Source organism: Papio anubis, chromosome 16, assembly GCF_008728515.1.
Source record: "Papio anubis isolate 15944 chromosome 16, Panubis1.0, whole genome shotgun sequence".
Taxonomy (NCBI): domain Eukaryota; kingdom Metazoa; phylum Chordata; class Mammalia; order Primates; family Cercopithecidae; genus Papio; species Papio anubis.
Window position 1 is genome coordinate 19,804,839 of NC_044991.1, and position 15,783 is coordinate 19,820,621.

Consider the following 15,783-nt stretch of genomic DNA (forward strand, 5'->3'; position numbering starts at 1 on the left):
AGGTTTTCATACCCACTTAGTTTTTGACTTGAGTATTCCTCATATTGTTTCCAGTTGATGGATGCATTTAACATTTAAAAAAATCCTTTTTTTTTTTTTTTTTTGAGACGGAGTCTCGCTCTGTCGCCCAGGCTGGAGTGCAGTGGCCGGATCTCAGCTCACTGCAAGCTCCGCCTCCCGGGTTTATGCCATTCTTCTGCCTCAGCCTCCCCAGTAGCTGGGACTACAGGTGCCCGCCACCTCGCCCAGCTAGTTTTTTGTATTTTTTTTTTTTAGTAGAGACAGGGTTTCACCATGTTAGCCAGGATGGTCTCGATCTCCTGACCTCGTGATCCGCCCGTTTCGGCCTCCCAAAGTGCTGGGATTACAGACTTGAGCCACCGCGCCCGGCCAACATTTAAGAAATTTTATCCAACCTGTCTAGTTTTCCACAAAGGAATATTTTCCAGGAACCTAGTTTACCTATGGCCAGAAGGAGAAGTCCTTTGGCTGATGTAATTTACCATCAGCCATTTACCATTTCCAATTTACCATGGAAAGCTTCACAACACTGAGCCATTCTTGCATTTCTGCAGTAAACCTAATTTGGGCATGGCCTTACCAACCTGAGATTCAGTCTTTTCTATGTGGCTAGATTCTATTTGCTATTCCCTTGTTTGGATTTATGAAAATTCTTTTCTTCCATGAGACTGAACTATATATTCCCTTTATTTTCACACTGTCTTTATCAGGTTTTGTTGCTGAAGTTATGTATGCTGGCTAGCTTCATAAAAACAGTAAGTTAAATAGCATTGAGTTTGTCTCTGGTCCTGTTCTGTGCTCCACTTTGAAATGTATCTCTCCATTGTCCACTCCTCCCAGCTCCCCTCATGCTGAGCCATGCCCCTGGAGATGAGGGAACCTCAGGCCTTCTCTTCCCCACTTACAGAATCTGACTCCTATCCCACAATCTGTTAGGAGCAGCAATTTGGACTCCAGAGTTTGGGGGAGGCAGGAGTTTCCTGGGTCCCTGGGCTTGGCTCTTCCCCAGTTCCATTTCTGAGTCTCCTCCCAACATGGTACTGCAGTCACGCCCCCCACTGCTCAGGTGTTGTCCTACTGAGTGTTTGCTTTAGCTGGTCTTCCTGGCCTGGTGTTGATTCTTTCGACAGCTATTCATTGAGCACTTACCATGTGCCAGGCAGTGGGATGCTACAATGTGTAAGACCAGATTCCTTTTCTCATGAAGCTCACAGTCCATTGGGGTAGGGAGGCAGACCATCAACAAATACACTATATGGCAGCCAGGTGGTGATCAGAGCGCAGTGGAGAAAAAGGAAGCTGTGTGTCCCCAGTAGGCTTCCGGCTTGTTTGGGAATCTGCAGGTCAAGCCCACATGGTCCCCTCATCGTCCCCCGAGTTCTTGCTGGAGTACAGTGGCATGATCTCAGCTCACTGCAGCCTCTGTCTCTCAGGTTCAAGCAATTCTCTGCCTCAGCCTCCCAACTAGCTGGGATTACAAGTGTGTACCACCACCCCCCGCTAATTTTTGTATTTTTAGTAGAAATGGGGTTTTGCCATGCTGGCCAGGCTGGTCTTGAACTCCTGGCCTCAAGTGATCTGCCTCCTAAAGTGCTGGGATTACAGGTGTGATCCACTGCACCTGGCCCCTTTTCGTTTTTTTTTTTTTTTTTTTTTTTTTTTTTTTTTTTTTACAATTACTTTCTCATATAAATTTCACAATCAACTTGTCAAGCTTTTGAACTATTGGTAGGATTTTGATAGGGATCATGTTGAATTTGTAGGTTTGGGACTAACATAACTGAATGTGAACCTATCTATGAAGATGTATTTCCCCTCTTAACTAAGGTCCTCTTTGTCATATCCATAAAGGTCTTTTACAGGTTTTGTGTATTTTTGTCAGATGGCCTATGTTGTAGATCTTTTTTTCTATTATATTTTCTACTCAGCGATGGCTGGGGTATGTGGGACCACTGAGTGTAGGTTGATCTTGTGTCCTGCTGGTCAGAGTAGTCTTTCTAAAACATTGCCCTGGTATCACTTCCTGTTCAAGCTCTTCAGAACCCTCTCTTTGCCTCAGTAGACTGGCCTTTGTCCCCTCCCTTGCCTTCTGGGTCAGGTGCATCCTGAGGTTCCATCTCACTTCTATTCCAGTGAGACCTGCCCCACCAGCTCCTCAGCAGGGACCCCCTGCTAGTGGCCACCGCCCCACAGATGGGGAAGCCTAGCCAGGGAAGGAGCTGTGCAGGGCCAGCCCCAGATCCCACAGGGCTAGGGTGTGGAGGCAGATGGTGAGAGCACTGGCCCTGATGACCCTGGGATGCCCTGCTCCACCCATCCCTCACCTGGAAGTGCAACCCAGGCTGCTGCTGTCAAGTGACACAGAACTCACCAGGGCTGGCCTTCCCCCTGAAGGCCTCCCATTAGACAGCTCCAGGAACTGAAACACGGGAGGGGGATGCTGGTGGTCTCCACCTGGCTAAAACACTGCCCTTCCGAAACACTGCCCTTCCAAAGGGCAGAGCTGGGTTCAGGTCAGCCCTGTGACCACAGCATCAGGGCAGCCTTTGACAGAGCTGCAACTCTCTCCCCAGTCCTTTGGGCAGTTTCCTGGGTCTCCTACCTCCTCTCTTCCCCGACCCCCCTGCTGTTTCACCCCATGCTCTATCCCCATGCCACCTTGTAGGCTGTCACCTGTCCTTCTATGTTAGCCCCCTCCACCCAGACACAGAGAGACTGAGGGACAGGGCAGTGGAAAACTCCAAAGCCAAGGTTTTTTATTACTGGTCAAAAGGTGCTTGCTAACAAAACAGTGTTGGGGAGAGGTACATTCCACAGCTCTGTGGGAGCCCCAGTGGGGCCGTCCTGCCCTACCCCACCCCGCCTCTCCAGTGGGCATCGTAAGGCATTTCACACATTGGTGTTTTCACTTTTTTTTTTTATGTGTATATAAAAACAAAACCAGTCCTGGAGTAGAAAGAAAAACCCTGTGATGAACTTTTAGGACTAAACTGAAATGGAAAGGATTGGAGTGTGAGATTCTGAGGGGCTGGGTCAGTGACCATGGTGGTCCAGCCCCCCATGGTTGGCAGAAGCCGCTGGAAGAGGGCATGAGGAGAGGAAAGGGCACAGCTGACTTGAGGGCCAAACTCAGACAGGTGTGCCCGTCTTCATCATTTTTTTCACTTTTACATACTGTAGAAATTTAAGCAAAATAGCTATTTTATATATATTTATATATCTCTCTCTATATAAATTAGGCAAATAAAGAGTTCAGGGGGCACTGAGATGGGGCACCCCTAGGGGCCTCCTAGGATGAGGAGGGATGCAAGGTCTCTGGTGCCTGGGTCACCAGCCCAGGCTGGGCCAAGGGTTTGTTCATTATTGCTGATTTGGGGCCTGGGTCTCAGGGCGGGGAGCACCTGCAGGCCCTGCCTTCCAGCCCTTCCTGGCCTCTTGGGGCTAGGGAGCCACCTGGGCTGGCTAGGGCGAGGCCAGGGACTGCTGCCCTCAAATCCACATGGGGGATGCCATCAGTACCCCCTCACGCATCTGTGGGTGGGAGCTCGAGAAACTCTCTGTGCTCTGCTGGGCTGGGGCAGCCCCCTTCTGTTTTGGGCTCTGTGGGGCCCTGGCAGGTGGGGGTGTGGGCAGCTCAGATACCATCGAGGACTTGATATGTTGAGCTACAAAATTATCCCAACTCAAAGGGGTCTGGCTTCCTGATGTCTTAAAAATAAGGGGCTCTTGCCAGGACACTTTTGTGGCAAGAAAGCACACTTGGAAAGCTGTCTGCTAACTGCGGTACTAAAAATATTTACTAAACATCATGGCTGGAAAGAAATGGAGATCATTTTTCTAAAAAAGTCGAAGAGGCTCCCTAGGAGGGGCCAGTTCCTCCCTGGGTGGGGGGCTGGTGATTTGCGCAGCCCGTGGCCCGGGCCAGCCGGCCTGAGTTGTGGTAACTGGGGCAGGGGTTCCAGTAGGGCCCAGGTCCATAATGAAGGGGCACGGGTGACCCGGCGCACCTGGGGGCTGAAGAGAACCCAGGTCAGCCCTTCCTCCTTCCAAGGTGGGAGTCTCAAGAAAGTGTGGGAAAAAAAAAATAGGAAAGGAAACAGGAAGGGCTGGGAATGGGCTGGGAGAAAGACCATTCAGTACTAAATTGAGTGCATTAATAAACAGGTGGGCCGGGCTGTGCAGGCGCCTATATTTGCTGCAAGGGTGGCGCTCAGAAGATGTTGGGGCACATGTGCCAGTCTTGCTTCTCCTTGGCCTCCCAGTAGCCGCCCTTGTACACACAGGCCATCTCCCCGGTCAGCGGGTCCAGCCTCTTCTCAAACCACAGTGGCGTGTAGGCATCCGCCTCCTTCTCTGCTGGGCAGGCACAGTGGGCTGGTGGGTCGGCAGGTGGCATGCTCCCCCGGAATCCGTCCCCGCGGAACCCCCACCCGGGCACCCCTTTCCTCCCGTGCGGGGCGCCCTTCCCGTCACCGGCCTCACCTTCCTCCGAGCTGCAGCTGCTGCCGGGCCCGCAGGCCTCCAGCCGCCGGCGCCGCGACAGGCGCTGCTTCTCTTCCAGCCGCTGCTTCTCGGTATTGGCCTCGTCCCAGCAGCCCTTCTCCATCAGCCGCTGGTCGGGCCGCAGGCGGCTGTCGGTGGGCGCTACGCCCTCCTCGTGCTCGTTGAGGGTCAGGGCCAGCTCTGAGAAGTAGTACATGTTCTCCGCGTTCTCCCTGTGGCGGTGGCAGTGGCGGTGGCGGAGGTGTGAGCGGGACCACACCTGCAAGGCCGCCCTCCCCTGCCTGGCGGTGTCCCCCCACCCTCCAGCTCCCCGCCTCCAGGACTCCCTCTGGCCTTGGGCCCACCCCAGTGAGCCCACCCGGCGGAACCCAGTAGCTGCAAACAACTGCTTTCTGCTCCCCACACCTCCCATGCTCACATGGCCAACCTGCCGCGGTTTTGCCACATTAGACTCATCTGGAAATTGTCTAGCTTAGTATTTCCTGGCTTTTCTTCTTTTCTATTATGTTTTTTTTTCTTCTTCTTTTTTGAGACAGTTTCACTCTTATTGCCCAGGCTGCAGTGCCTGGCCTTTTTATTTTTATTGTTTAAAGACAGGGTCTCCACCGGGCGCAGTGTCTCACGCCTGTAATCCCAGCGCTTTGCGAGGCTGAGGCCCGTGGATCACGAGGTCAGAAGTTCAAGACCAGCCTGGCCAACAGAGTGAAACCCCATTTCTACTAAAAATTAGCCGGGCATGGTGGCAGGCACCTGTAATCCCAGGTAATCTACTCAGGAGGCTGAGGCGGGAGAATTGCTTGAACCCTGGGAGGCAGAGGTTGCGGTGAGACCAGCCTGGTCAACAGAGTGAAACCCCGTTTCTACTAAAAATTAGCCGGGCATGGTGGCAGGCACCTGTAATCCCAGGTAATCTACTCAGGAGGCTGAGGCGGGAGAATTGCTTGAACCCTGGGAGGCAGAGGTTGTGGTGAGCCGAGATCACACCATTGCACTCCAGCCTGGGCGACAGTTGGAGACTCCATCTCAAAAAAAAAAAAAAAAAAAAAAAAAAAAAGACGGGTCTCACTTTGTGGCCAAGGCTGGAGTGAAGTGGCCTTATCTCCGCTCACCGCAACCTCCACCTCCGCCTCCTGGGTTCAATCAACTCTCTGGCCTTAGCCTCCTGAATAGCTGGGATTTCAGGGCATACCACCACATCCAGCTAATTTTATTGTATTTTTAGTAGAGATGGGGTTTGTCATGTTGGCCAGGCTGGTCTTGAACCCCTGACCTCAATTGGTCTGCCCATCTTGGCCTCCTAAAGTGTTGGGATTGCAGGCATGAGCGACCACGCCCAGCCTATATGGGGATTTTTCTAGTCATTTTTTTCTAGCATAATTGCCTTGGAGTCAGACAATATACTTGGCATAATTTCAGTCCTTTGAAATTTGCTTTATGGCCCAGTATATGGGCAGTTTTTGCACACGTTCCATGTGATTGAAGAGAACGCATTTGCCACAGTTGTTGGGTGCAAGGTTGTGTAACTGTCCAGCAGGCCTTGTTCATATTTTCTCTACTTGGGTTGTAGTTAGTCCATCTTTCCTTGTGTGTGTGTGTGTGTGTGTGTGTGTGTGTGTGTGTAAATTACGTAAGGGTTTCTTTTGTTGAAAAGATCCTTCACAAAATACCATATCCATAGATTTACTTTCTGTCATATAGCTGAATGTGTTGTGTTTGGAATTCCATTCTTACATTTAAAAATCAACTGGATTGCCCAGAAGTTTAGATGCATTTGTTTTGTTTCTTTATCTTATCCACATTGAAGATGTAAGTAGATGATCTGAAAGCATCAGGCTTGATTACACCACATAATGCATGTCTTTCTTAAGTACTGGTGTTACAGAAATGGTTCTTATCTCAGAAGCAGAGAAGCTGACAGGTGGAAGGAAGGAGAGAGTCAGTTCTGTGGATTGCTGAGGACTTGTAACACAGACACAGTAGGAGAAGCCAAGGATGACAGCCGGTGACCAATTACTAAGCACAATCCGCTGGGCGCCCCACCCTGCCATCACCCGGCAAGGGTCTCTTTCCTAGGACCTTGCTGCCAGCCACCCCCCAACTGCTCCTCAAAGGGAAGACTGGGATTTGGGTACTGAAGCATTTTTAATCTGTTCACACATAGGCATTCAAGCTCAAAAGCCTAACCCCTACCACTCCCAGGTAAGTGCTGAACCCTGCACGTGGGAACAATCAAGTGTGTCCCCAAGATGCAGCCACAGACCTAGACAGCTAAAGTCCTATACGGTTATCTGAAGTTTCCTGACAGCTCTGCATAGTACAATTTCATTTATCAAAGGAAATGAGTAAAGTACCAGATTCTAGAACCATTTTGGCTATGAATTGAAGGGGAGGTGGGAAGCACAGTATCTCGTTATGTTGTCTGTATTAGGAACAGATAAACACAAACACACAGGCAACAGGGATTTGGGGAAACGCTGTGTCAGCACTGCAGTCAACCAAGTGCAGTGCCAGCACTACCCCCAACCCCCAAAGTGCCTCGGCCCAGCAGAAAAGAAACCATCTGGCCATTCGCTGCAGCTGGCCAGAGAGGGGAACCTCGACCATGTCTGGTGAAAAGAGTGAACTAGCTGGGACACAACCTCGAAAGAGCAGGAACAAAAACACGTGAACGCATACGAACACTCACTGTATCTTCTCCATGGACTCCCTACCACTATTCCACAGTCTCCACTTTCAGGTCTCACTGTTTCTCATGTGAGCCTATCCCTTTGGACAGTCCACTTTGGGAAGGGGTCATGGAGCCAGGGCTCCCTCTCAATAGAAATGGAAGGGACCTGCAAGGATTAACAGCTATTTTTATCCTAGTTGTGAAAACAAGGTGCCTCCAATTCTCTATGTCCATCACAGCTGAATACTATACTGCAGTTCAGTCTGTCAGTGACTTCTGGTTTTTGTTGGAAGCCAACGCAATACAGAACTCAACATGCAGGTCAGAAGAGAAACACTGAAGAAATGAAAGGAAACGCCTGGAGTCGGGCCAGTGTCTAAGGTAAAAAGAGAAAGCCAAGGAGAAAAATGATGCAGCACCGCAGCCCAAATGACTCCCCCACACAGCCACCTCCGATCCTCCGGGGAACCCCATGTGCTGCTAGGAAAACAAGGAGCTGGGAGGAAAAGGACAGAAGGAAAATGGGGAAGCAGTGGTAGAAAGAAAAAAACACACAAACAGGCACTACATAGATACAGCAAAGCCCACCATGTACTAAAAACCACTTGTTAACAGCTGGCATGCACTCAACAAGCTGTGTTTTCACTGTGGGGAGGCCAGTGGCAGGCGCGGAAGTGGAAGCAGCAGGAACACGGCCCAGGGACTCACCAGGCTATGGTCCTGCTCCAACCCCCCAAGTCCCATTCCCTCCCAACCGCAGGCTCATTCTTGCTCCTTGTGGACGAATTCCGCTCTGGGTTTGGCACCCCCGAAGATAGCAGAGTTGGGATTGGCTACTTCATTGAGGGGCATCACAACCGTTCAAGGTTTAAGCTGGAGTCATGGTCTTTGTGCTCTTCCCTCCTCTGTTGGTTCTTTGAAATCCATGTTGGACCCGTGGAGGGGAGGACCATCTCTGATGTGGGTGCCCATTGCGGGGCCTGTTGGCCAGTCATCTGGGTGACTACCTCCCCTGCCTCCTAAGAAGTCATCCCTGAATCCTCGTCATCTGGGCCACCTTTTCTGAATCCAGAGCCACCTTTATCTTGTTTTCTGCCTTCTGCAGTGTCCACATGAAGTGACCGATTACCCAACAGTGCACCATCGTATGTCAAAGCTTCCTTAAGGGAATCCACTTCATTGAATTCTATATAGCAGAATCCTTTAAATTTATCTGTGTCTTTGTCTCTGACTACCCGTATACTCCTTATGCTTAGATCCTTAAAGATAGCATCTATATCACCCTGAACTATATTAAAAGGTAGATTTCCTATGTATATTGTATGGGGGGCTCTGTGGGCAACTCCTTCTGGCTACGGGAACCATGGCCACCAGTACTGCTGCAGCACCTTCTGCTTTTTTTTTTTCTTATTATATTGCTAAGATTTACCTATATTGCTTCATGTTACTAGGGTTTAGTTTTAGCTAGTGTACATATTCCTTCATATGAACGTACCACAGTTATTCATTCAATAAATTTGTGTTGTTTCCAAGTTTTTATTAGAATAGTCTCATGCATAGTCTTATGCATAAGTCCTGTTGTACATTTGCAAGAATTTCTCTTGAGTATATTTTTAGAAGTAGAATTACTGTGTTATGACTGTGTGATTGTACATCTTTTATTTGCGGGGGGTGGAGTTTCACTGTTGTCATCCAGGCTGGAGTGCAGTGCAGTGGCGCCATCTCAGATCACTGCAACCTCCACCTCCCAGGTTCAAGCAATTTTCCTGCCTCAGCCTTTGGAGTAGCATGTGGATTACAGGCGTGTGCCACTATGCCTGGCTAATTTTTATATTTTTAGTAGAGACAGGGTTTCACCAAGTTGGCCAGGCTGGTCTCGAACTCCTGACCTCAGGTGTTCCACCTGCCTTGGCCTCCCAAAGTGCTGGGATTACAGGCGTGAGCCATCACGCCTGGTGGATTTTTCATCTTTAGGAGGTAAAGCCAAACTGTTTTCCCGAGTGTTGTGCCAATTTACGTTGCCAGCAGCAATATATCAGAGATATTGTAGATCTATGGCTTCTTCAACATATATGGTTTTTATATGGTGACTGTCTATATATGTTTTTTCTGCAAAATTCTTGTTCATGACTCTTGTGCATTTTCCCATTACTTTTACATTATTTGTTGATTAGAAGTTCTATATGTGGGCTGGGCATGGTGGCTCTTGCCTGTAATCCCAGCACTTTGGGAGGCAGAGGTGGGCAGATCACCTGAGGTCAGGAATTTGAGACCAGCCTGGCCAATATGGCAAAACCCCGTCTCTACTAAAAATACAAAAATTAGTCAGGCATGGTGGTGCACACCTGTAATCCCAGCTCCTCAGGAGGCTGAGGCAGGAGAATCGCTTGAACCCGGGAGGCAGAGGTTGCAGTGAGTTGAGATCACACCACTGCACTCCAGGCTGGGTGACAGAGTGAGACTCCATCTCAAAAAAATGTTTTTTATGTGATCTTTTAAAAATTATTATTTTTAACTGTGATAAAATACTCTGTATTCTTGATAATAATCCTCTGTCAAGTGTAGGTAGGTATTATGATTACCTTCTCCAAGTTTGTTTATGCATCGTCTTTTCACTTTCTTTAAATTGCCTTTTAGTGAGTAAAGTTCTCAATGAACAAAAGTACTTTAATATGGTCAAATATATGAATGCTTGTGTCTTAATATTTCTTTAGGGTCTAAAAGATAGTTATCCTTTTAAACTTATTAAGTCATTGTTTACAATAAGTCAAACTTAATATTATTGTTAGGCCATTATTTGGAGTTGATTTTCTTTATAATGTGAGGGAGGGATTAAGTGCATCTTTTTCCATAGGGATAATCATTTTTACCTATATCCATTTGGTGAGCCATTCCATGTTCCCACAAGATCTGATATGCCACCTTTGTCATATATCAGAGGTACATATATCCATGGGTCTGTTTCTGGGCTTACTATTCTGTTCCACTGGAGTTTCAAAATAAAAATCCTGGTATCTAGTAGGTAAGTCCTCTTTGGTCTTCAGAAATGTCTTGGCCCTTTATTCCTCAATATAAGTTTAAAAATTCTAATATCAAGTTCCATGAAAGTCCCTATTGGGGTTTTGTTTGATTTACTGATTTTTTAGATCATGACATCTTTACAATACTTCCTATCCATGAACATTATATCTTTCTCCATTTATTTATCTCTTGTTTGGTATCTCTTATTAAAGCTTTATAATGTTTTCTATAGAGGTCTTGAATATATTATAAGATTTATTGCAAGGTTCTTGATGTTATATGCTGTTAATTGGTATTTTTTTCTTTTTTGTTTTGAGATGGAGTTTTGCTCTTGTTGCCCAGGCTGGAATGCAATGGTGTGATCTTGGCTTACCACAACCTTCGCCTCCTGGGTTCGAGTGATTCTCCTGCCTCAGCCTCCGGAGTAGCTGGGATTACAGGCATGTGCCACCACGCGTGGCTAATTTTGTATTTTTAGTAGAGATGGGGTTTCTCCATGTTGGTCAGGCTGGTCTCAAACTCCCGACCTCAGGTGATCTGCCTGCCTTGGCTTCCCAAAATCCTGGGATTATAGGCATGAGCCACTGCGCCCGGCCTTGGTGTCTTATCTTAAATTGCATTTTTCTAGTTGTTTGCTGAAGTGCAACTGGCTTTTGTATATTAATCTTGTATCTAGGCACTGAAAATGCTTTTTCTGAATCTATTGAAATCTGTTAATAAGATTACTCTATGAATTTTCTAATATAAAATCATTCTGTATACCCAGGATGGATTCGATCTGATTATAGAATGCTATCTTTTTTATACACTGTTGGATTGGATTTTCTGATATCTTGTTTTGGAGTTTTGCTTATGTATTTATTAATATAAGTGAAATCGGGTAGAACTTTTATTTTCCTACTGCTAGTCTAGTCTAATTTGGTATGAGGGTTATCCTGACCTCACAGTATAGGAGAGGTGAATATTTCCTTTTTCTATGATCTGGAACACTTTATATAAAATTGGAATAATATGTTTCTGAAAAAATTGGGAGAATTAATCTGTAAAATTATCTGGGCCTTGTGTTTTCTCTATGGTAATTTTTAAACTATTGCTTCAGTTACTTTATTATAGGACTATTTGTGTTTTTAATTTCTTCTAGAGTCAGTTCTTTTTCTTTTTTTTTTTTTTTTTTTTGAGACAGAGTCTGCTTTGTCACCCAGGCTGGTATGGAGTAGCAGTCACAGCTCACTGCAGCCTTGACCTCCTGGGCTCAAGTAACTCTCCTGCCTCAGCCTCCTGAGTAGCTGGGACTACAGATATGTACCACCACACATGGCTAATTAAAAAAAAATTTTTTTTTGTAGAGACAGGGTCTTGCTGTTGCCCAGGTTGGTCTTGAACTCATGGGCTTAAGCGATCCAACTGCCTTTGCTTTCCAAAGTGCTGGGATTATAGGCATGAGCCACTGTGCCCAGCTGGAGTTAGTTCTTGTTGTATTTTTCTAAGATTTGTCCCTCCGATCTAAGTTTTAATTATGTCTTTATACTTTATATGTCACATTAAACCTTTTTCATTAATATTTATTTCTGTCTTGCTCAGTCTTGTCAGTAGTTTTCTATTTTAACAGTTTTTTTGTGCCTCAAAGAATCAACTTTTGACTTTATTGATTTCTGCTTTTATTATTATTAATATAAAGATGGTATCTTGCCATATTGCCCAGGCTGGTCTCAAATTCTTGAACTCAAGCAATATTCCCACCGCAGCCTTCCAAAGTGCTGGGATGATAGGGTTTGGCTGTGTTCCCACCCAAATCTCATCTCAAATTGTAATCCCCACATGTCAGGGGAGGGACCTGGTGGGAGGTGATTGGACCATGGGGGTGGTTTCCCTCATGCTATTCTTCTGATAATGAGTTCTCACTAGAGCTGATGGTTTTGTAAGTGGCCATTTCCCCTACTCTGCTCTTTTCTTGCTGCCTTGTGAAGAAGGTACTTGCCTCTCCTTCGCCTTACGCCATGATTGAGTTTACTGAGGCCTCGCCAGTCAGGCAGAACTGTGAGTTAATTAAACCTTTTCTCCCTTATAAATTACCCAATCTCTGGTGGTATCTTTAGAGCAGTGTGAAAATGGAATAATACGGGAGATTATAGGCATGAATCACCATGTCTAGCCAAAATTATTATTATTATTATTATTATTTTTTTTTTTTGAGACAAGAGTTTTGCTCTTGTTGCCCAGGCTGGAGTGCAATGGCATGATCTCGGCTCACTGCAACCTCCGCCTCCCAGGTTCAGGTAATTCCCCTGCCTTAGCCTCCCGAGTAGCTGGGATTACAGGCATGCGTCACCATGCACAGCTAATTTTGTATTTTTAGTAGAGACGGGGTTTCTCCATGTTGGTCAGGCTGGTCTCAAACTCCTGACCTCAGGTGATCCGCCCGTCTCGGCCTCCTAAAGTGCTGGGATTACAGGCGTGCGCCACTGCACCCGGCCAAAAATTATTTTTTGAGACAGGGTCTTGCTCTGTCACACAGGCTGGAGTGCAGTGGTGTGTTCACAACTCACTGCAGCCTCGACCTCATGGGCTCAAGTGATCCTCCCACCTCAGTCCTCCTGAGTATCTGGGACTACAGGCATGTATCATCATGCCTGGCAAATTAAGAAAAAACATTTTTTTTTTGTTTTTGTAGCGATGAGGTCTTACTATGTTGCACAGGCTTTTGCTCTTGCTCTTATTTTCAAAGTATTTTTTCTTCTTTCTTTGGATTTCTATGTTGAACTTTCTCTAATATTAGAATTGAAACTCAGAAAGGAGAAAGCCTCAACATTATTTAAATGATTTAAGGCAATATATTTCCTTTGAAGCATTGCCTTTGTTGCATCCAGCCAGTTTAAATATCTTTTGTCTTTTTTTTTTTTTCCCAGAGATGGAGTCTCACTCTGTCGCCCAGCCTAGAGTACAGTGGCATGATCTCAGCTCACTGCTACCTTTGCCTCCCAGGTTCAAGCGATTCTCCCACCTCAGCCTCCTAAGCAGCTGGGATTATAAGCACATGCCACCATGCCTGGCTAATTTTTGTATTTTTAGTAGAAACAGGGTTTCACCACGTTTGCCAGGCTGGTCTTGAACTCCTGACCTCAAGTGATCCCCACCCCCAACCGCCTCGGCTTCCCAAAGTACAGGGATTATAGGCATGAGTCACCACGCCCGGCCAAATATCTTTTATATCATTCAGTTCTACATATTTTGCATTTTTTCATTCTAATTTATTTTGCCTGTTATTTAGCAACTTAATTTTTTTTCCCAAATATTTGGGATTTTTTGATCAGTTTGTTTGTAACTTCTATCTTAATTGTCTTATAGATTGTGGTCTGTATGCTACTCTCTATAAATCTGTGAGGCTTCCATTAGGGTTTAGTACACAATCAATTTTTGCATACATTCCATGTATACTTGAGAAAAAAATACGTTCTCAGAGTTTCATCCATGAGTCTGTATGGCCTATATTGTTTCAATCTCCATATACTTGCTGGATTGTTTTCAGTTGTTTCCATTTGACCTCCCAGTTTCCCACTGTGGTGATGGATTTATCAATTTCTTCCTTAAGTATCAATATGTGCTTTGTATATTTTTGAGGCATTTAATTATATGCATAATGTTTAAAACTATTATATCTTTTTGATGAACTCAACCTTTATTATAGCAACTTTCCCTTCCTTAATAATGCTTCATTATAATTTTCTCTTACTATTTTAACAATCTTATAAATGTTTCTTCCTTCCAATAAGAACTTAGCATTTCTTCCCTGAGGTTCTTCCCCTTCTCCTCAAATTCCATCATGCTAACATTATCTAAACTTTTAAATCTTCATTATTATGGACATATTTTCTCTTTTTCTTTGATCGTAACAATTATTTTAAAAATAACTTTTAGGCTGGGTGTGGTGGCTCACACCTGTAGTCCTAGCACTTTGGGAGGCTGAGGTGTGCCGATCACTTGAGGTCGAGAGTTCAAGACCAGCCTGGCCAACATGGTGAAACCCCCGTCTTTACTAAAAATACAAAAATTAGCCGGGCGTAGCAGCATGCCCCTGTACTCTCAGCTACTCGGGAGACTGAGGCAGGAGAATTGCTTGAACCTGGGAGACAGAGGTTGCAGTGAGCCAAGATCATGCCACTGCACTCTAGCCTGGGTGACAGAATGAGACTCTATCTCAAAACAAAAAACAATGAAAAAGCAAACAAAACCCCTTTATTCATCTATTGTGACATCCTTGCTCCCTCCATTCCCCCTTTTAAGTACTATGTCCAGTGTTTTTTTTTTTTTTCTTCTCCCAGGCTAGAGTGCAGTGGCACGATCTCATCTCACTGCAACTTCTGCCTCCCAGGTTCAAGTGATTCTCATGCCTCAGCCTCTTGAGTAGCTGGGATTATAGGTGCCCACCACCATGCCTGGCTAATTTTTGTATTTTTAGTAGAGATAGGGTTTTACCATGTTGGCCAGGGTAGTCTTGAACTCCTAACCTCAAGTGATCCGCTTGCCTCGGCCTCCCAAAGTGTTGGGATTACAGGCATGAGCCACCGCACCCGGCCCAATACTGTTTTCATTGTGGGTTTTCGTGTGGTAAAACTTCTGAGGCTGTATGCCAAAGGATAGGGCCCCATATGTGAATGATACTTTGACTAAATAGAAAATTCTGCTTTCTAATTTTGTAACTTAGAAAATACTAATCCAATGTTGGTTGCTGAAAAATCTGATGTCAGTCTGATTCTTTATCCTTGACTAAAATCTTTTGCTCCTCTCTGGAAGCTATTGGAATATTTTTCTTCGGTCTTCATTTTGACTATCGCATGATCTAGATGAACATTTTTCTTTATATCTTGTCTTGAGCACACTTCAGTACAGGGTCTTTCATCCCTTTGCTTTTACTCTGGGAAATTTATCTTCATTATATCTCCCTCTTCGTTGTTTTTTTCTTCTTCTTCTGGGATTCCAGCTAAATGGATTATTTTAGCGGTTACCCTAGGAATAGCAATTAAACATACTTCATACAGTCAAGCGAATGTGCATCTTGATTCTCTTCCAGGGCAGCATGGGGGCCTTTGAGCAGTTTCCCTCCCTTCATTCCTCTTCTTACTGTGCAGCCGCATTCTAAAATGTTATACCCCACATTATTCTTGTTTGTTCAGCATTTATGTAGGTGCACAGTATCTGTTATTCATTAATATGTCTCAGATCTTCCCTCTGGGGTCAGTTTCCTCCTGCCTGAGGTATATCCTTTCATGCAGGTCTGCTGGTGCCAAACTAAGCTTTTTGTTTGCCTGAAAATGCCTTGATTTCACCTTCATCCTTTAAAGATGGTCCCCCTGGGTGTATAATTCTAGGCTGGCAGTGCATCTTTCAGCTCATGGAAGATATCGCTTGACTGTCTTCAAGCTCCCATTTCTGTTGATAAGGGAACAGCTCCTTGGAAAGTGATGTCTTTTTAAAATCTGGCTGCTTAATAGTTTCCTCTGATTTAGTTTCACTGCATAGATTTAGGTGCAGGAAGTTCTTTGTTATTTTAGGGACTCTTGCTAGAAGTATGA

The 15,783-nt window shown here is 45.6% G+C and overlaps 1 protein-coding gene and 1 pseudogene across 5 annotated transcripts in view; both read right to left on the bottom strand.

The window, feature by feature from the left end:
• Window positions 1–2,751: 2,751 nt before the first annotated feature.
• The window catches only part of OSBP2 (oxysterol binding protein 2), a 221,023-nt gene continuing 207,991 nt past the window's right edge, over window positions 2,752–15,783 (bottom strand). For 2 of the 4 annotated variants that reach the window (XM_017945258.2, XM_003905439.3), the window contains 2 exons: window positions 4,504–4,736; window positions 2,752–4,374 (listed from right to left, as the gene is read on the bottom strand). In XM_017945258.2, the coding sequence (XP_017800747.1) occupies window positions 4,232–4,374; window positions 4,504–4,736 (376 nt within the window). In that variant the 3' untranslated portion in view covers window positions 2,752–4,231. Of the gene's footprint in view, window positions 4,396–4,503; window positions 4,737–15,783 lie in introns of all 4 variants that reach the window. The other 2 variants (XM_009217104.3, XM_017945257.2) reach the window with 2 other exon arrangements.
• On the bottom strand, window positions 5,712–8,615 carry LOC103888306 (annotated as a pseudogene). Its single transcript, XR_004178914.1, has one exon. The product of XR_004178914.1 is annotated as a eukaryotic translation initiation factor 4H pseudogene (transcript).